This window comes from Mobula birostris, chromosome 13 (genome assembly GCF_030028105.1).
Source record: "Mobula birostris isolate sMobBir1 chromosome 13, sMobBir1.hap1, whole genome shotgun sequence".
In the NCBI taxonomy this organism is placed as follows: Eukaryota; Metazoa; Chordata; class Chondrichthyes; order Myliobatiformes; family Myliobatidae; genus Mobula; species Mobula birostris.
The window spans coordinates 84,544,315-84,566,001 of record NC_092382.1 but is presented as its reverse complement, the minus strand read 5'-3'; the positions used below and the strand labels follow the sequence as shown (position 1 = coordinate 84,566,001).

Here is a 21,687-nt window from a genome sequence, read left to right as displayed (position 1 = left end):
GTCTCAATTCTGTTCTGCTATAAACTCCTTCCTAGACAGGGATAAATCTTTCTCATCAGACTTAGTACCTGAATCCTGTTGAAACAATGAAGGCAGAAAAGACCCTTACAAGTCATCATAACCTGATGACCCGATTTTGGCTGTCATAGGTACCAGAATCATGCTGCACAGAACCGTCTCCATTGGCAGACTTTTTAGCCATACTTTGAGTTACTGTGCAGGAAGGATAAATATTAAAATCCATCTGTGGGTCATCAGTGGTTGGGTTAGTTGTCAACTGCACTGCAGGAACAACTTTACCATCTGCCCGGTCATTCCCTAACAGCAAAGTAACATCTTCAACCGGTAAACTGGAACATAATCTGATCTTAACAGGTCCTGAAACCAAACCTGACTGTAAAGTTACCCTGTGCAATGGCAAAGAAACCATGCCACCCCCAATGCCTTTAATAAGATTTATCTCACCAATGTTAGTCTCATCACCAAACTTTAGAACACTGTCTAACGTAACTGACTGAGAAGCCCCAGTATCTCGAAGAATTTTCACTGGTACTGGGGTTGACCCTTCCTTTACTAATACAAACTCATCTGACATAAAATGATCGGATCCCTTCTTAACTCGGTCAGACCTCTCAGTCCTTAACTGAGCCTCAACAGAATGTTCAGAACCCTGTGGGTTTATAGGTGCTTCAACATACAGATCACAGGCATTTCGGACGGCCTCCTTTTCCTTTTTCTTCTTCGGGATGGAATAATTAGCCATCATATGACCAGCTTTCTTACAATAGTAACAAGAAAGATCAGAATATTTCTCCTTCAACTGCTTCCCTTCATCCTTACTCTTGTTACTAATCCCAGCTTTAACTTCTGGTTTACCCTGGTTATTCCTGCTACTCTTTTGGAAGCTCTTATTCCGGGTAAACTGAACCTTATGAGTTAAAGCAAACTCATCTGCTAATCTAGCAGACTATTGCAAAGTGGCAGCATCCTTTTCATCTAAGCATGTCTTTATGTCATCATGGATGGACCTTTTTGAATTCTTCAATTAAAACCAACTCTTTCAAGCTGTTAAAATCATCATTTACATTTTCATATGTGCGCCGGCATTCAAAACACACAAACTTCTCATAAGCAAATTTCATACAACAATTTTCTTAAATTTCTAAACCTTTGCCTGTATGCTTCTGGGACCAACTCGTAAGCTTTCAGCACAGCCTGTTTCACAATGTCATAATCAGCTGCTTCATCAACTGTCAAGGCAGAATAGGCTCGCTGAACCTTCCCCTTAATTACACTTTGTCAGAGAATTGGCCAACCAGCTTTTGGTCACTTTAAACTCTGAGCAAAATTCTCAAAATGCTGAAAGTATTTATCAACCTCTGCCTCATCAAATGGAGGTACCAATTTAACTTCCTGGCTGGACTCAAACTTATCACCAGAGTGTAACATTAGACCCCTTTGCTGCAATCTATCTTTTCCAGCTCATACAGCCTCTGTCGTTTTGCTTCCTCCCTCTGTTTTTCTGCCTCCCTAGCCTCAAGCTGCCTCTGCTATTCCGCAGCCTCCATCTTTCATTTTTCTAACTTGTACAGGAGCGCAAACTCAGTGGGTTTACTTTCAGAAGACACCTCCAACTCCTCCACTTTAAACACACCCTTGGATAAACAATGCTCAGTTATTATCCTCTGCATCTGTGACCTCCTCATTGTCAATTTCACCTTTCCAAGTTTTAACTTTTTAGCAATACTCAACAACTCAATCCTTCTGGCATCCTCCAATGCTTCAGAGGTTGGCGCTTGCAGAAATCTATCAACATCCATTGCTGCTGATTTTTCACACACAAATAAATCAAAAGGGATTTCCCCAATGAAACTGATAATCAATATGCCCCCAAATTTGTTCATATCCCGGACGCAGGCCCCAATTTTGTTACGAACCGTAACACTTTAGAAACGAACCAGTAGCAATAGACTACACCTGGAGTCTGGTTTTGATGTTAAAATCACTATCTTTATTAGTATCTACTTATAAGATAGTAACTAAAACAAGATAAACAAAATTGAACAGTGTTACGTGTGTGTGTGTGTGTGTGTGTGTGTGTATATATATATATATATATATATATATATATATATTTAAATATAACTCCCAAACTATTGAGCTTAGGGTCTTGAGATGGTAAAGTATGAAAGTTCAGTTCATCCATGGAATAGTTGATGAGAGAGAGATATTTGTAATCCAGGATAAATGTCGAGACAAGGCAATTATGTCAAATTCCACAGGCTCCACGGTGGTAAAACAAGAGAACAGTCGCTGTAGATTTTATCCTTGTCGTTCCAAATCCACGTACGAATTATCACCGAAAGGGACTTGTCACAAGGGGTATCATCTTCAAGTGAATTACCAGACCATACCCAGGCACATAAGACATAAGTGGTCTTCACAAATCCGATCCACTCCAATGGATCAAATGAGGTGATAACCACACATTCGATGTTCACTGAATCAATAATTAACCCACCCTTGTGGGCATAGGAACGTTCTAAACAGTGACCCTTGGCCACTAGTTCCCTTCTTTCGATCCTTCCATTTTTTCTCCTTTGTCTCTGTCTGACTCTGAGTGTCTGTGTCCTCGGTTAAAACTAAACAAGCTGTGAGTGATGTAAACAAGCTGCAAGTCAGACTGATTCACCTTCTCAATCTCTCTCTCTCTCCCCTAAAATGACAGTCCACAGGAAATGAAACCTCGAGATTCATATCAATGCCCGCTCCCCAATGTGAACTGACTGGTGTGCCAGTAGTTGGGATGACTGAGTGAATCCTTTCCCACAGTCTGAGCAGGTGAACGGCCCCTCCCCAGTGTGAACTCGCTGATGACTCCGTAGGGTGGATGATCGAGTGAATCTCTTCCCACAGACTGAGCAGATGAACGGCTTCTCCCCAGTGTGAACTCGCAGGTGACGCTGTAGGGTGGATGATCGAGTGAATCTCTTCCCACATTCTGAGCAGGTAAACGGCTTCTCTCCAGTGTGAACTCGCTGATGACTCTGTAAGTCAGATGATCGACTGAATCTCTTTGCACATTCTGAACAGGTGAAAGGCTTCTCTCCAGTGTGAACTCGTTGGTGACTCAGTAGGTCGGATGATCGAGTGAATCTCTTCCCACATTCTGAGCAGGTGAACGGCCTCTCCCCAGTGTGAAGTCGCTGGTGACTCAGTAGGGTGGATGACTGATTGAATCCCTTCCCACATTCTGAGCAGGTGAACGGCTTCTCCCCAGTGTGAACTCGCTGGTGGGTCAGTACGTGAAATGAATGAGAGAATCTCTTCCCACAGTCTGAGCAGGTAAAGGGCTTCTCCCCAGTGTGAACTCGCTTATGACTCTGTAGGTTGGATGACTGAGTGAATCCCTTTCCACATTCTGAGCAGGTGAACGGCTTCTCCCCAGTGTGAACTCGCTGATGACTCTGTAGGTCGGATGACCGAGTGAATCTCTTCCCACAGACTGAACAGGTAAACGGCCTCTCTCCGGTGTGAACTCGCTGGTGCACCAGTAGGTCGGGTGACCAAGTGAAACCCTTCCCACAGTCTGAACAGTTGAATGGCCACTCCCCGGTGTGAACTGACTGGTGGCTCAGTAGCTGAGATGACAAAGTGAATCCCTTCCCACAGTCTGAGCAGGTGAATGGCCTGTCCCCTGTGTGAACTCGCTGGTGACTCTGTAGGGTGGATGAACGAGTGAATCCCTTCCCACATTCTGAGCAGGTGAATGGCTTCTCCCCAGTGTGGACTCGCTGGTGAGCCATGAGGTCAGATGACCAAGTGAATCCTTCCCAGAAATTCACCAGATGACTAGCCTCTGCCCAGTGTGAACTGTCTGGTGTGTCCACAGGTGGGAAGACCGACTGAATCCCTTCTCACCCACAGAACAGGTGAATGGCCTTGACCAGTGTGAACTTACTGATGTACCTTCAGCTGAGATGACTGAGGGAATCCATTCCAACAGTCTGAGCAAGTGAACGGCCTCTCCCCATGTGTAAAATGATGGGCGTGCCAGTCAGTCAGATGATCGAGTAAATCCCTCCCCACAGTCTGAGGAGGAAGGATGATCGAGTGGTTCTCTTGCTCCACTTCTTAAACATCTGGACAGAGACAGCAAAACTGGTGTGTTGTGTTCAAGATTCCCATAGAAAAAATCCTTGTAGTTTTTAACCTGTAAAAAGATTTACAAAATCCATCAATGGGTGAAGGACAACATTTCAGATGAGATTACTTTAGTCACCAAGGTGTGATCTGACATCACACTGTTACAGTGACAGTCAACCCAAGTTGGAAGGAGAAATCATCTTCTAACTGTGCAGAGTGCTGGTATATGGAATTAAATGGTATCTGGTACCTGGAATTAAACTCTCTGATGCTCTTCCTGTCTATATACGAATGGTGCATTTCTGCTGTCTCAAATCTGTGACTTGGATCAGTTTGACTCTCTCCACTGGTATTATTCCCTGTTCCCACTGAGCTACATAGGTCTCTGGCTCCACAGTAACTGAAACACTCTCACACAAATAGCCTTTGTTGACCTGCAGCTGGGACTTTCTTTTATACACTGTTAGATTAAATTGCCACAGTTTTAACGCCATATAAAAATTTGCTGCTGAGATGAACGGTCGGTCTGATAAAAGGAATTAGAGTGAATTAAGGATTCTATTTAAGGTTCTTGTCACAGTCATAGAAAAGTACAACACAGAACAAGACCCTTCAGCCCATCTAGGTTGTGCTAACTATTTGAACTTTCTACTCCTATATCCCTACTATCCAGGTACTGACACAAACCTCTTAAATGTTGAAATTGAGGTCACATTCACCACTTGTGCTGTCTGCTCATTTCACTCCCGGATGACCGTCTGTGTGAAGAAGTTTCCAGTCATGTTCCCCTTAACATTCCATCTTTCACACTAAACTCATGACCTCGTGTTGTTGTCCCACCCCATCTCAGTGGAGAAGGCCAGCTTGCATTTACCCTATCTTTACTCCTCATAATTGTGGTACACCTCCATCAAATCTCCCCTCAATCTTTTACATTACAAGGAATAAACACCTAACCTGTTCAAGCTTTCCTTATAACCTAAGTCCTCCAGACCTAGCAACATCCTTATGAATTTTCCCTGAACTCTTTCAACCTCTTTTTCATCTTTCCTGTAGGTAGGCGACCAAAACTGCACACAACAGTGCAAATTAGGCCTCACCAATTTCTTATACAACGTCAACATAACATCCATCTCCTGTACTCAGTACTTTGGTTTATGAAGGCCAATGTGCCAAAATCTTTCTTTCCGTCCCTACCTAACTGGGGCACCACTTTTAGTGAACTATGGACCTGTGTTCCCAGATCCCTTCCTTCTACATCACTCCTCAGAGCCCGACCAGTCACTGTGTAAGACCTTGTTCCTACCAACGTGCAACACTTCACACCTGTCTGCATTAAATTCCTTTTTCTGTTTCCCAACGCATTTTTTCCAGTGTGTCCAGATTGCTCTGCAAGCCATGATAGTCTTCCTCACTGTCCACTACACCCCCAGCCTTGGTGTCAGCCACAAATTTGCTGATACATCTAACCATGTTATCATCCAGATATCTGACATAGATGACAAACAGCAACAGATCCAGCACTGATCCCTGTGGCACACCACTAGTCACAGGCCTCCAGTCAGAGAGGCAACAATGTGCTACCACAGTCTGGCTTCTCCCAAAGACAGTGTCTCATCCAATTTACTATCTCATCTTGAATGCTGAGTGACTGAACCTTCTTGACCAACCTCCCATATGAGACTCTGTCAAGTGCCTTGCTAAAGTCCATGTAGACAACATCCACTGCCTTGCCTTCATCCACTTTCCTGATAACTTCCTCGTGAGGCTCGATAAGATTGGTTAGACATGACCTAGCATGCACAAAGCAATGCTGTCTATCCTTAATCAGTCCACATCTATCCAAATAATTATATATCCAGTTCCTGCACATACGTTCCAATAACTTTTCCACTACTGATGTCAAGCTCACCAACGTATAATTTCCTAGTTTATATTTGGAGCCTGTCTTGAACAGCGGAATAACATTGGCTCCAAACCTCCAGTACCTCACCTGTCACTGTGAATGATTTAAATACCTGTGCTTGGGCCCCACCAATTTCTGCACTTGTCTTCCACAGGGTCATAGGGAACAACTTGTCAGACCCTGGTGATTTTTCCATGGTAATCTGCCTTAAGACAGCAAACACCTCCACCTCTGTAATCTGTACAGGGTCCATGAAGTTGATGCTGCTTTGCCTCACTTCTATAGACCCTGTGACCATCTCCTGAGTAAATACAGATGGCAAAAAAATCTCCCCCATCTATTTTGTCTCCTCATATGGATTACCATTCTGATCTTTCAGAGGATTAATTTTCTCCCTTGCAATCTTTTCACTCTGAACATATCTGCAGAATCCCTGAAGATTCTCCTTCACCTTGTCTGCTGGGCAACCTCATGCCTGCTTTTATTTCTTTCGTAAGTGTTCACTTGAATATCCTGTACTTCATAAGTACCCCATTTGTTCCTATTTACCTGTAACTGGTATGCACCTCCTTTTTATTGATCTGGGAGATGAAAGCCAAAGGGGTGATAGAGCTGCATGGTGGAAGGTGGGTTTGTGTGTGTGGGGAGGATTAAACTAAAGTTGCTGAAACTTTTCATTCCTGACTTTATCTGAAGTCTGAACAACATCTGTCTCCACAACTCTGCACTATATGTTCTGTTATTCAGGCTCCTCATGTTAGCCATTTCAGCCCTGGGAAAAGCCTCTGACTATCCACATGATCAATGCCCCTCATCATCTTAGACCCCTAAAAAAGGCTTTAAACATAAACAAGGAAATTATACATGATTTGAGGATTTGTTAGAAGTATACAAAATTATGAGGGTTAATGCAATCAGGCTTTTACCACTGAGTTTGGGTGGAACGACAACCAGAGGTCATGGGTAAGTGGGGAAGGTGAAAATTTAAGGGGAACGTGTGGAAAACCTCTCAGTGAAATGGTTGAGAGTGTGGAATGAGATGCCAGCACAAGTGATGCATGTGAGCTCAATTCCAGCATTTGATGAGAAGTTTGAATGGGTATCTGTGTCCTGAGTAAATACCGATGCAAGAATGCTATGTAAAATCTACCCTATCTATTTTGCCTCCTCGTATAGTCATAGTCATGCTTTATTGATCCTGGGGGAAATTGTTTTTTGTTACAGTTGCACCATAAATAATTACTAGTAATAGAACTATAAATAGTTAAATAGTAATATGTAAATTATGCCAGTAAATTATGAAATAAGTCCAGGACCAGCCTATTGGCTCAGAGTGTCTGACCCTCCAAGGGAGGAGTTGTAAAGTTTGATGGCCACAGGCAGGAATGACTTCCTATGACGCTCAGTGCTGCATCTCGGTGGAATGAGTCTCTGGCTGAATGTACTCCTGTGCCCACCCAGTACATTATGTAGAGGATGGGAGACATTGACCAAGATGGCATGCAACTTAGGCAGCATCCTGTTTTCAGACACCACCGTGAGAGAGTCCAGTTCCATCCCCACAACATCACTGGCCTTACGAATGAGTTGTTGATTCTGTTGGTGTCTGCTACCCTCAGCCTGCTGCCCCAGCACACAACAGCAAACATGATAGCACTGGCCACCACATGTCCACACTGACCCCCTGGATGGACACAGGGGTCACCAGTACCTTAGCTCTCCTCAGGTCTACCACCAGCTCCTTAGTCTTTTTCACATTATAGATACCATTCACAGTATAGATTACCATTCACTGATCGTCCAGAGTGGGCACGTTTCTGCACTGACCTTCTCCATGTTTCTATGACAGAGAAGCTGGCCAAACTTGATTGGAAGGGGAAACTGGTAGAAACTGACAACAGAGCAGCAATGGCTGGAGTTTCTGGGAGCAATTTGGGAGGTGAGTGATAGATACATCCCAAAGAACTGGAAGCATTGTAAGGTCTGGAGGGCAGAACCATGGCTGAAATGAGAAGCCAAAGCCAATGTAAAAACCAAAGAGAGGGCAAACAAAAGAGCAAAAACTATTGGGAAGCTTTTAGAAACCAACAGAAGATGACTTCAAAAAAAGTCAGCTGAGCTCAGGGCGTGGAATTATAATATTGTAGTCACTAATGAGTCTTGGTAGCACCCAACAGCCTGAGGCATTTAGAGAAACAAAATATCCGGGGCCTCAATATCTCTGGAAACCAAGGTTCCCTGCACCAGTTACCAAACTTTTATTTTGACAGGCACATACAACCCTCGAAACTTCACTTCTGAAGAACTCCCACTTACCAAGTGCTCCTTTGCCAGAAACATCCTGTCCCAATTCGCACTTGTCAGATCCTTTCTGATACCACCAAAATTGACCTTTCCCAAGTTAGAATCTCAACCTGTGGTCTAGACCTCTCTCTTTCCATATTTACTTGGAATCTCATGGTTTTATGATCACCAGGTACAAAGTCTTCCCATACACTAATTTCTGTCACTAGCCCTGGATCATTTCCTAATAGCTTATTGCACACTTCTACTTTGAGAATTCTACTGGTTGAGAGCACATTTGACAAACTCTGTCCCATCTAGTCCTTTTACAGTATGGGACCCCCAGTCAATATATGGAAAGTTAAAATCACTTACTGTATCAGTCTTTGTTTCTGGCATAGTCTGTGATCTCTCTGTAAATTTGTTCCTCTCAATCCCTCAGACTTTTGGTTTCAACCAAGTCCCAGTAATGGTAACAATATCATAATTCAATACACTGAGCTCATCTGGCTTTCCCATGATGTTTCTTGCATTTGATTTACACAGCTCAGTACATTCGAAGCACCATGCTCAATCTTTTGATTGTTGACTTTGTCTGAAGTTTGAACAACATCTGACTGGTGTCAAGAAAACAACCACTTCCTCGATGTCACAGAAACAAAGGTGCTGGTTGTGGATTACAGAAGGAATGGAGACAGGCTAACCCGTATTGACATCAATGGATCTGGAGTTGAGAGGGTAAACAGATTTAAGTTCCTCGGCATAAACATCGTCGAGGATCTCACGTGGTCTGTACATCCCGGCTGTGTGGTGAAAAAGGCACAAGCATGCCAGTTTCACCTCAGAAGGCTGAAGAAGTTTGGAATGTGCCCCCAAATGTAAAGAACTTTCTACAGGGGCAGAATAGAGAGCATCCTGGCTGGCTGCATTACTGCCTGGTATGGGATCTGTACCTCCCTCAATCGCTGGACTCTGCAGAGAGTGGTGCGGACAGCCCAGTGCATTTGTAGATGTGAACTTTCCACTATTCATGACACTTACACTGACAGATGTGTAAAAAAGGGCCTGATGGATCACTGGAGACCTGATTCACCCCCAACCACAAACTATTCCAGCTGCTACCATCCGGGAAATGGTACCACAGCATGAAAGCCAGAACCAACAGGCTCTGGGACAGCTCCTTCCACCAGGTCATCAGACTCATATATTTATGCTGATACAATTGTATTTCTATATTATATTGACCATTCTGATGTACATACTGTTTATTACAAATTACTACAAATTGCACATTTAGATGGAGACGGAACATAAAGATTTCTACTCCACATGTATATGAAGGATGTAAGTAATAAAGTCAATTCACTTCAATGACTCCACTATCTGTTCTGGTATTCAGGCTCCCATCCACCCTGCAACTTCAGTTTAACATCCACTAGCACTAGCAAGCATGACCACTAGGATATTAGTCCCCTTCTAGTTCTGTTCCCCTAACTAACAAATCCCCTTTGACTTTCCTGTGCTAGCTAATTCCCTGCCAACAGTTTCTAATGTGGTCTACCTGTTGTCCTGGGGGATGGCCACAAGAGTACTCTGTGATGGCTATTTAACCTCATTCTCCTTCCTGACTCTCATCCAGTTTCCTGTGTCCTGCACCTTGGGTGTAACTCACCTCTCTTCGTGTCATATCTATCATCCCCTCTGATTTCTGAATGATCCGGAATTCATCCATTTCCAGCTCCAACTCCCTAACGTGCAGGGTTACAGGGAGTCAGGTATGTGAGGGTATCAGGGACACTGGAGGTCTCCCCACCTTCCCACTAATGTCCCCTCTAATTTGTAATGACCAGTGTCTGCAAAAATCTTGTGCTGTACAATTCTTGCCCAGTGACAACATGTGAAAACTGAACTTTATATACAGAGGTATTCATTTCAACAGCAACCAAATCACTGGCGATAAGAACTTTGATCTCATCTGGGTTTGATCGAGTTCATCTGCACTCTCACACAACCTATGTAGCAGGCCTGTAATGGGTAATGAAGGATTTTCTCACCAGAGGAGGTAGAACAAGGAGCACACAAAAAATGCTGGAGGAAATCAGCAGGCCAGGCAGCATCTATGGAAAAGAGTACTAATGTTGAATTCCTCCAGCGTTTTGTGTCTGTTGCATGGATTTCCAACATCTACAATTTTTCTCTGGTTTGTGATTGGAGGTAGAACAAAGGTGATTTTCTCAACCGGTGATGTAAAAGATTTTGTTCCGTTTCTCCGAGTTCCTAATCCTTGCATTTAGATAGCTGGAGCTCAGCTCTGTCTGAGAGATCCATCGGTTCCCATTCCCTCATCAGCCGGAAGCTCCCCGGGACCCGTGTACGGATCGTGGGGCAGAGAGAGAGGGACGAGAGAGCTGGACTGTCCCAGGATTGTGGGTCACAGCGACTGTCCCTCCCGCAAACCCGCTCTAACCTTCACCGAATAATCAGAGGCCTTTTGTATACTTTGCGCAAGCGTGATATTCGCTAACAACCCTGACGCCTGCGCATTTGATCGGTGCTTCGGCGACGGCGACATTTTTATCGCAAGGATTTATGCGTAATCACGATGCCATTAAAAGTTTCTGCAAGCACTAGTTCGATATCCACAGCTCAGTTTTTTTTTGTGTTGGCGGCTCCCACAAACAATATACATAGAAACATACATAGAAAATAGGTGCAGGAGTAGGCCGTTCGGCCCTTCGAGCCTGCACCACCATTTATTATGATCATGGCTGATCATCCAACTCAGAACCCCGCCCCAGCCTTCCCTCCATACCCCCTGACCCCCATAGCCACAAGGGCCATATCTAACTCCCTCTTAAATATAGTCAATGAACTGGCCTCAACTGTTTCCTGTGGCAGAGAATTCCACAGATTCACCACTCTCTGTGTAAAGAAGTTTTTCCTAATCTCTGTCCTAAAAGGCTTCCCCTCTATCCTCAAACTGTGGCCCCTTGTTCTGGACTCAATATCAACAGGTATTCCATGTATTTAATGCCAAGGTATAATCCTCTTACAAATGCAGATATGAAATACAAAAGTTGCTGGAAATACAGAGACGCCCACACACAAAATGCTGGCAGCAACTAAGCAGAGGAGTACACAGTCTAGGCATGCTGAAGGGACTCGGCCTAAACGTTCTCCATTTATTCCTCTCCACATTTGCTGCCTGATATGTTGATTTCCTCCAGTAATTTGCAGAAATTAACCACCTTTTTTTTCAATCAAACATTTTCAAAATGTTTCTGATCTTTCACTTGTAGCCACATCCTGCTGGTCTAATTTCTCTTTCTCCTCCTCCTTGTAATCTCTATGGGCCATCTCTTCTCGGAGCCCAAAAGCCCTGACTCAGGCTGGTAATTATTTGGTTTCTGACTCTGTTCCATCGAACATTCACTCGCTGGTCTGCTGTCAGACTTTAGAGGTGCATTGCAACAACCCAGCTGTCAGAGGCACAGTCCTTTGAAATGAGTGAGAGTGACACAAAACGTTGAAAAGATCAGGGAAGAAGGAGCTTAAACACCTTAGACCAGAGCCCTGAAGAACATTAAAACCACAGTGTGCTCATCGTCTTATTCAGCCTGGAGAGAAGCATGCAGGAAATTCATGCAGATGTGTAGGATGATGAGAGGCATTGGTCGTGTGGATCGCCAGAGGCTTTTTCCCAGGGCTGAAACGGTTAACACGAGGGGGCATAGGTTTAAGCTGCTTGGTAGTCGGTACAGAGGAGATGTCAGAGCTAAGTTTTTTGAACAAAGTGTGGTGTGTGTGTGGAATGCACTGCCAGCAACGGTGGTAGAAGCGGATACAATAGGGTCTTTTAAGAGACTCTTAGATAGGTACACGGAGATTAGGAAAATAGAGGCCTATGCGGTAGTGTAATTCTAGGCAGTTTCTAGAGTAAGTTACATGGTCGTCATAACATTGTGGGCCAAAGGGTCTGTAATGTGCTGTAGATTTCTATGATTCTCTGAAATTCAAGGGAAATCTCCTATCCCACGGAGTGGTGACTAGTTGCAACTTGTCATCACAGGGAGAGTGAGAGGGGAACGGCAGGGATAGATTTTCATATAATGATATGGAACAGAAACCTGGGCAGGGACCAGATGGGCCGAATGGCCTCTCTAGTGTACATTGTGAGTGTGGTAGAGACAGGAAGTACCTGAGACACGAGATTTGATACAGAACTGATTGATCTTTCACAGATCCACAATATTAAACACCAGTCCAGTTTAAGGCTAACATCAGCCGAACAGACTCCTCCAATGCTCAAGTGACCAGGGTTCAGTCCTGGGTGCGATGAGCAGCCGCAAGAACTGCAGAATCTGACAGTAACAGTCCCTCATGAACCTGCAGCTGCCTTCAGTCACTGTGATGGTTAAACATTTAACACAGAGCATTCATGTGAGAATTTAGCCTTTCCTATTTTTCTGAGCTTCTCATAAACTTGTACAGTTTAGTTAAGCTTTGCTCCAGAATTTCCACACAATTAAAAGAGTTTATTACATTTTTTTTTATTTTTAGTTTTGGACCACTGAAGTAATTTAACTATTTAATAAATATTATTATAATTCATAGTTAAAATCTATTGTTATGAATTAAGTTCTACTGCTGCCGCAGAAACAACAAATTTCATGACATATGCTGGTGCTATTAAACCTGATTCTGATAAATGGTATGGGAGACCCACAACCGGTCACCTGATCCCAGATACCGCAGATCATAATGCGAGATTGAAGCCTTTTCTATTTATCTGCATTCCTCAGAAATGACAACAGTTCAGTTAAGTTTCCTTCTGAGGTCACACAGCAGAATCTCAGTCTGTCTAATATTTCCACACCATTAAAATGGGGAATTTGTTTATCTTTATCACGTACCGAGCTACAGTGAAAATCTTGCCTGACGTACCAGCCACACAGATCAATACATTACAACAGTACATTAAGCTGATATACGACAAAACAATAACTGTAACAAAGCATTATGGCTGCAGAGAAAGTGCAGTGCAGATAGACATATGGTGCATGGTCTTGTCGAGTTACATTGTGAGGTCGAGTCTATTTTATCATACTGGAGACCATTCATTTGGCTTATAGCCACAGACAGGAAACCATCCTTAAGCCTGGTGGTACATGCTTTAAGGCTTTTGTATCCCTTCCCCGATGGGGGAGAGGGTTTGCAGCAAGAATGTGTGTGTTGTGAGGATCTTTGAGAACACGGCCTGCTTTTCCGACACAGGGGAAGTGTAGGAAGAGTCCATGGAGGGGAGGCTTGTTTCTCTGATGTTCTCTACTCTCCAAAGTTCTCTGCAGTTCCTTGCAGTCATGGGCAGAGCGGTAGCCATATGAAGGCGTGAAGTATCGACAAGAAGCTCAGAGACCACGGCCTTCACCCTGCCTTGTGTAGCTGGATCCTGAACTTCCTGTCAGATCGCCGGCAGGTGGTAAGAGTGGGCTCCCTCACCTCTGTCTCTCTGACCCTCAGCACACATACCCCACAGGGTTGTCTCCTTGGCCCCCTCCTTTACTCTCTGTATTCCCATGACTTGTGTTGCCACCCACAGCTCCAATCTACTAATTAAATTTGCTGACGACACTACACTGATTGGCCTAATCTCAAATAATAACTTTCAATCGATCAAATGCCTCCAAACAAGGCTCGGTCCAAACAAACTTTTCACCCTTCTTCAGGAGATTAGTCAGAGGAAGAGCGATATCAGCATTCTTCCAAAACTTACGATAATATCCAACCATCGCTGGAAACCTTTCAAGAGCTTTCTTACCAGTTGGAATAGGAACTTCAGAAATTGCCTGAACAGGAGCCAACTTGTCTTGACCTACTACATAGCCAAGATAGGTCACAGTGGGACGGCCAAATTCACTCTTAACTGTAAGGCTGGACTGGGAAAGCCTGTCAAACAGCTTTTCTACTGCAGAGATATGCTCTTCCCAAGTGTCACTCCCTGTGACTAACTCATCAATATAGGCAACTGTGTGTTCTAACCCTCAAATTACAGAATCAATCATTCTCTGGAATATTCCTGGAGCATTTTTCATTCCAAACAGCAAAACATTGTATTCATACAACCCAGTAGGTGTCACAAATGCAGAAATTTCTCTACCTCTGTCCGTCAATGGAACATACCAATACCCTTTCAACAGATCAATCTTTGTAAGAAATTTACCTTTTCCAACCTTATCGATGCAATCATCCACCCTAGAGAAAGAATAGGCATCTGTTTATGTTACCGCATTTACCTTCCTATAATCAGTGGAAAATCTAACACTACCATCAGGTTTGGGCACAATAACACAGGGTGAGCTCCAATCTGATTTTGAAGGCCTAATAATAGCCCAATTTCTTGCTCAGCCAATTTACGCTTTTCTACATTCATGCGATATGACTGCTGTTTAATCGGTTTGGCTTGACCAATATCTACGTCATGTACTGTGACCGTGGTTTGCTTGGGAACGTCGGGAAATAAATCTTTAAACTTCAGAATTAATTCCTCAGCTGTTGTTGTTGCTTTGGCTGCAGATGAGCCAACTTGTTATCAATGTTTTCTAGAACAACCAAGTTCATTAGCCTAACTGGAACCATGTTTGGCTTGTAAAAAGTTTCAGGCTACATCCACACTAGACCGGATAATTTTGAAAATGCCGGTTTGGCCTAAAAACGATAGGCGTTCACACCAGGTGTTTTTCAAAATACCTCCGTTCACATTAGAATGGATATTTGGGTGAATCTCCTCCTACTGGGCATGTGCAAGACACACGGAAAACAAGCGGAGAGGAAACGGTGTACTTGGTGCGCGTTTGTCCAGTTGGACTAGAGAAACTTAAAAGAAAATTGTCAAATGAAAGACTTGGTGCGCGTTTGTCCAGAAATGTTTTCTACAGCCATAGTCTCTTCATCGATGAAAGGGACGACAGCTACAACTAAATGCAATAAGGCTTATTACTGGGCAAAAGTGAAATTTGCTGTTACCTCATTTGTTTACCTTTACTTTTGCCATGTCTTTGTGTATTATTTTGCTGTATTTAACATGTGCAATAAAATGAGTTACTGGGCAAAGGTGACAATTGCATCTATTGAATGTTTGCACAAGCAATACATTAATACATTACTTGCACAAGCGTGGCGGTGGACCAACGCAAGTGCAGAACACGGGCGCGGGGACAGAATCGGGAGGCGTTATCACCGTAGCAAGCATGGAATCGGTTTCCAGAAGGGTATATACCTGAAGCCTTGGGTTTGGAGAGATTCCAGGAGCGATGCTAGACTTGGAACTAATGTCCCTAAGAACCATGAAACAAGGTTACTCACACCCGAGTTGACCAATGAACTGACAGCTCCTTGTTGTGATCACAGGGTCTTTATCCTGCATTTTCTGATGGAAAGCAGGTGTGTGTAGTTGGTGGAACCTGGGAATGATTAGAAATTAAACGAGGGGATTGAAGCCCAATTCCTGAGGTAAATAGTAAGGTGGTGGATTGCCAGAAGAGTCCGTGACAAATAAAGCATCTTGTTAAATGTATAAAACATGTCTGCATCAGTGTTATCTTGTATCTCCATACAATGTTACATTAGGCTGTTACACATCTATTGTGAAAGAAGTACTTGCATAAATAGGTAAACTACCTTCACACAAGCAAGGACAGAAAATAGGGCAAAGTAAGTATACTTATTTATTCAGTAAGCTATGGGTCAAAGTATTTGGTAAGTACATTTTTAACTCCTCAGGCTTCAGTATTGTTGCCGTCTATTCTGAAATTGTTAGGTTGTGTGGGAGGTTGCGTCAAGAAAACAATGAAATGTCGCGCTGCCGCCATCTGTACCAGCACGTCATGACAGCGTTTTTAAAAATATCCGTTTACCCCGTCCACACTGCTCTGCACAATCGGCGTTTTCAAATTTACACACTCTGGAGGATGTTGAACAAAATCTCCATTTTTGGGGGAGGAAAACGCCATTTCAGTGTGGACAGAAGGACAAAACGAAGAGCAAAAGCTTCGGTTACAGATTTATCCGGTCTAGTGTGGACGTAGCCTTAGATGAGTCAATTGTTTCATTCTCAGGGTTGCTAGATTCATATATTTTGACAACACTCACAGATGGTGCCTGCTTGTCAAAATAAGGCTTTATCATATTTATGTGTACCACCTGTGTTAGTTGACGTCGGTCGGGTGTTTTAGTAACATAATTCGCATCATTACTTTGAGAGACTATTTCAGACGGTCCACTGAATTTCCCCTGAAGTGGATTCGTCAACCTTCGAAATAAGGCAAGCACCTTATCCTCCACCTGGTATTTTCTTTCACAAGCCCACTCATCAAACCAACACTTCATTTTGTTTTGAGAAATCTTTAATTTTTGTCTTGCTAGACTACAAGTTTGGTGTAGTTTATTTTTGAACTTCAAAACATAGTCTAACAAGTTAACATGTACATCCCCATCAATCCACTGTTCCTTTAACAAGGCCAAAGTTCCCCTCACTCTATGACCAAATACAAGTTCAAAAGGACTAAAGCCCTGTAACTCCTGTGCTGACTCTCTTACTGCAAACAAAAGCAAATGTATTCCTTCATCCCAGTCTTTTCCATTTTCAACACGGTATGTCTTAATCATTGTTTAGAGGGTAGAAGGAAATCTTTCTAAAGCCCCTTGTGATTCCGGATGGTACTCAGAAAATGTAATTTGTTTAGCTCCCAGTTCATAAAATACCTGCTGGAACAATCCAGATGTAAAATTACTTCCTTGATCAGACTGGATTTCTTTAGGTAAACCAAATAAAGTAAAAAACTTGGTAAGAGCCTTCGCTACAGTTTTAGCTTTAATATTTCTGAGAGGTATTGCCTCTGGGAATCTGGATACAGTACACATAATAGTTAGCAAATACTGATGGCCGGATTCAGTCTTTAGCAATGGGCCAACACAATCCACTATAACTTTAGAAAAGGGTATACCAAATACAGGTATAGGCCGGAGTGGGGCCACTGGGGTGACCTCATTAGGTTTACCCACAAATTGATAAGTGTGACAGGTTCTGCAAAAGGTCACAACCTCTTTCCTCAAATTAGGCCAGTAAAATTGTTTCATAATCCTGTTTACAGTTTTATTCACTCTGAAATGGCCACCTCAGGGCATACTGTGGGCCAAAGCTAAAATTTTAGTCCTATAAACTTTAGGGTCTACAACTTGGTGAACAATTGCCCATTCCTCACTCACAGGTATAGCAGATGGCCTCCACTTCCTCATTAACACTCCATCCTTGAGATAATACCCTACTGGCACTTTCTTAATCTCATTATCTGAGAGAGCTGTTTCTTTTAAAGCTTCAATCTCAGGGTCTCGGTTCTGTTCTGCTATAAACTTCTTCCTAGGCAGGGATAAATCTATTCCATCAGACTTACTACCTGAATCTTGTTGAAACAATGAAGGCAGAAAAGTCCCTGACAAGTTATCATAACCTGAATCCCGATTTTGGCTATCATGGTTATCAGAATCATGCTGCCCAGAATCGTCTGCATTGGCAGACTTTTTAGCCATACTTCGAGTTACTGCACAGGAAGGATAAATGTTAAAATCCATCTGTGGGTCGTCAGTGGTTGGCTTAGTTGTCAACTGCACAGCAGGAACAACTTTACCATCTGCCCGGTCATTCCCTAACAGCAAAGTAACAACTTCCACCTGTAAACCGGAGCATAATCTGATCTTAACAGGTCCCGAAACCAACACCGAATATAAAGTTACCCTGTGCAATGGCACAGAAACCATGCCACCCCCAATGCCTTTAATAAGATTTACCTCATCTATGTCCATCTCATCACCAAACTTTAGAACACTAATATAAGTGACTGAGAATCCCCAGTATCTCGAAGAATTGTCACTGGTACTGGGGTTGACCCTTCCTTTACTAATACAAACCCATCTGGCTTAAAATAATCAAATACCTTCTTAACTCGGTCAGACCCCTCAGTCCTTAACTGAGCCTCAACAGAATGTTCAGAACCCTGTGGGTTTATAGGTGCTTCAACATACTGATTCACAGGCATTTGGGACTGCTTCCTTTTCCTTTTTCTTCTTCAGGACGGAACAATTAGCCATCATATGACCAGCTTTCTTACAATAGTAACAAGTAAGACAAGAATATTTCTCCTTCAACTGCTGCCCTTCATCCTTGCACTTGTTAGTAATCCCAGCTTTAATTTCTGGTTTACACTGGTTATCCCTGCTACTCTTCTGGAAACTCTTATTCGGCGTAAACTTAATCTTATGAGTTAAAACAAACTCATCTGCTAATCTAGCAGACACCTGCAAAGTGGCAGCATCCTTTTCATCTAAATACATGTTTATGTCATCAGGGATGCACCTTTTGAATTCTTCAATTAAAACCAACTCTTTCAAGCTGGTAAAATCATCATTTACATTTTTATATGTGTACCAGCGGTCAAAACACACAAATTTCTCATAAGCAAATTCCATATAACAGATTTCCTCAAATTTCTAAACTTTTGCTTCTGGGACCAACCCGTAAGCTTTGAGCACAGCCTGTTTCACTATGTCCAAAACAGCTGCTTCATCAACTGTCAAAGTAGAATAGTCTTGCTGAGCCTTCCCCTTAATTACACTTTGTAAGAGGATAGGCCAACCCTCTTTTGGCCACTTTAAACTCTGAGCAAACTTCTCAAAATGCTGGAAGTATTTATCAACATCCGCCTCTTCAAATGGAGGTACCAATTTAACTTCCTGACTGGCCTCAAACTTATCACCAGAGTCTAATGCCAGACGCCTTTGCTGCAATCTCTCCATCTTTTCCAGCTCAATCAGCCCGTCTTTGTGCTTCCTCCCTCTGTTTTTCTGCCTCTTCTCTGTTTTTCTGCTTCTCTGTGCCCTCCTCATTGTCAATTTCACCTTAGCAAATTTTAACCTTTTAGCAATACTCAACAACCCAATCCTTCTGGCATCCTCTCATGCCTCAGAGACTGGCGCTTCCAGAAATCTATCAACATCCATTGCTGCTGATTTTCCACACACAAATAAATCAAAAGGGATTTCCCCAATGAAATTGATAATTAATCAATAAATATGCCCCCGAATTTGTTCATATCCCGAACGCAGGTCTCAATTTTGTTGCGCTTTAGAAACAAACCAGCAGCAGTAGACTACACCTGGAGTCTGGTTTTGATGTTAAAACCACTGTCATTACGAGTATCTACTTATAATATAGTAACTTAAGCAAGATAAACAAAAGTGAACAGTATTATGTGTATATATGTGTTTAAATACAACTCCCAAAATATTGAGCTCTGGGGAAACCAGGCTTAGAGTCTTGAGATGAAGTATGAAAGTTCAGTTCATCTATGGAATAGGTGATGAGAGAGAGATATTTGTAATCCAGGGTAAATGTCAAGAGAAGGCAATTATGTCGAATTCCACAGGTCCCATGTTGGTAAAACAAGAGAATAGTCACTGTAAATTTTATTCGTCGTCGTTCCAAATCCACATACGAATTATCACCGAAAGTGACTTTTCACAAGGGGTATCATCTTCAAGTGAATTACCACACCGCACCCAGGCACATAAGACATAAGTGGTCTTCACAGGATACCCCAAATCCAATCCACTCCAATGGATCAAATGAGGTGACAACCACACATGCAATGTACGCTGTTTCGATAATTAACCCACCCTTCTGGGCAAAGTATAGTTCTAAACAGTGACCCTTGCCACTAGTTCCCTGGTTTTGATCCTTCCATTTTTCTTCCTTTGACTCTTAGTGTTTGTGCCCTTGGTTAAAACTGAACAAGCTGTGAGCGATATAAACAAGCTGCAAATCAGACTGATTAGCCTTCTTAATCTCTCTCTCTCTCTCTCTCTCTTAAAATGACAGTCCACAGCAAACGAAACCAAGGGATTCATTAACAACGGCCACTCCCCACTGTGAACTGACTGGTGTGCCCGTAGTTGAGATGACTGAGTGAATCCCTTCCCACATTCTTAGCAGATGAACGGCTTCTCCCCAGTGTGAACTCGCTGATGTCTCTGTAGGTAGGATGACCGAGTGTATCCCTTCCCACAAACTGAGCAGGTGAACGGCTTCCCCTGTGTGTGAACTGACTGGTGTGCCAGTCGGTGGGATGACTGAGTAAATCCTTTCCCACATTCTGAGCAGGTGAACGGCTTCTCCCCAGTGTGAACTCGCTGGTGACTCCGTAGGGTGGATGAATCAGTGAATTTCTTCCCACATTCTGAGCAGGTGAACGGCTTCTCCCCAGTGTGAACTCGCTGGTGACTCCGTAGGCTGGATGAATGAGTGAATCTCTTCCCACAGACTGAGCAGGTGAACGGCTTCTCCTCAGTGTGAACTCGCTGATGATTCTGTAGGTGGGATGACAGAGTGAATTTATTCCCACAAACTGAGCAGGTGAACGGCTTCTCCCCAGTGTGAACTGACTGATGTACCAGTAGGTGGGATGACTGAGTGAATCCCTTCCCACATTCTAAGCAGGTGAACGGCTTCTCCCCAGTGTGAACTCGCTGATGATTCTGTAGGGTGGATGAATGAGTGAATCTCTTCCCACAGTCTGAGCAGGTGAACGGCCTCTCCCCAGTGTGAACTCGCTGATGTACCTTAAGTTGAGATGAATGAGTGAATCTCTTCCCACAGTCTGAGCAGGTGAACGGCCTCTCCCCAGTGTGAACTCGCTGATGTACCTTAAGTTGAGATGACTGAGTGAATCTCTTCCCACAGTCTGAGCAGGTGAATGGCCTCTCTCCAGTGTGAACTCGCTGATGTATCTTCAGTTCAGATGAGCGAGTGAATCCCTTCCCACAGTCTGAGCAGGTGAATGGCCACTCCCCAGTGTGAACTGACTTGTGTACCAGTAGGGCGGATGACCGAGTGAATCCCCTCCCGCAGTCTGAGCAGGTGAACGGCCTCTCTCCAGTGTGAACTCGCTGATGTAATTTCAGTCTAGATGAGTGAGTGAATCCTTTCCCACAGTCCGAGCAGGTGAATGGTCGCTCCCTGGTGTGAACTCGCTGGTGAGCCATTAGGTCAGATGACTGAGTGAATTCTTCCCCACAAATTCAGCAGATGACCAGCCACTGCCCAGTGTGAACTGATTGGTGTGTCCACAGGCGAGAAGACCGACTGAATCCGTTCTCACACACAGAAGAGGTGAATGGCCTTGTCCCAGTGTGAACTTGCTGATGTACCTTCAGTTGAAATGACCGACTGAATCCATTCCCACTGTCTGAGCAGATGAACGGGTTCCCCCCCGTGTAAAATGACGGGCATGTCAGTCGGTCAG

The 21,687-nt window shown here is 43.5% G+C and overlaps 1 protein-coding gene across 1 annotated transcript; it reads right to left on the bottom strand.

Annotated features, from left to right (window-relative positions):
- Positions 1 to 2,153: 2,153 nt before the first annotated feature.
- LOC140207093 (uncharacterized) lies at positions 2,154 to 21,450 on the bottom strand. Its single transcript, XM_072275420.1, is given in 2 exon segments — positions 2,154 to 3,832; positions 20,362 to 21,450. Coding segments are annotated over 2 exon segments (2,145 nt in total). The 5' UTR covers positions 21,428 to 21,450; the 3' UTR covers positions 2,154 to 2,753.
- Positions 21,451 to 21,687: the final 237 nt, after the last annotated feature.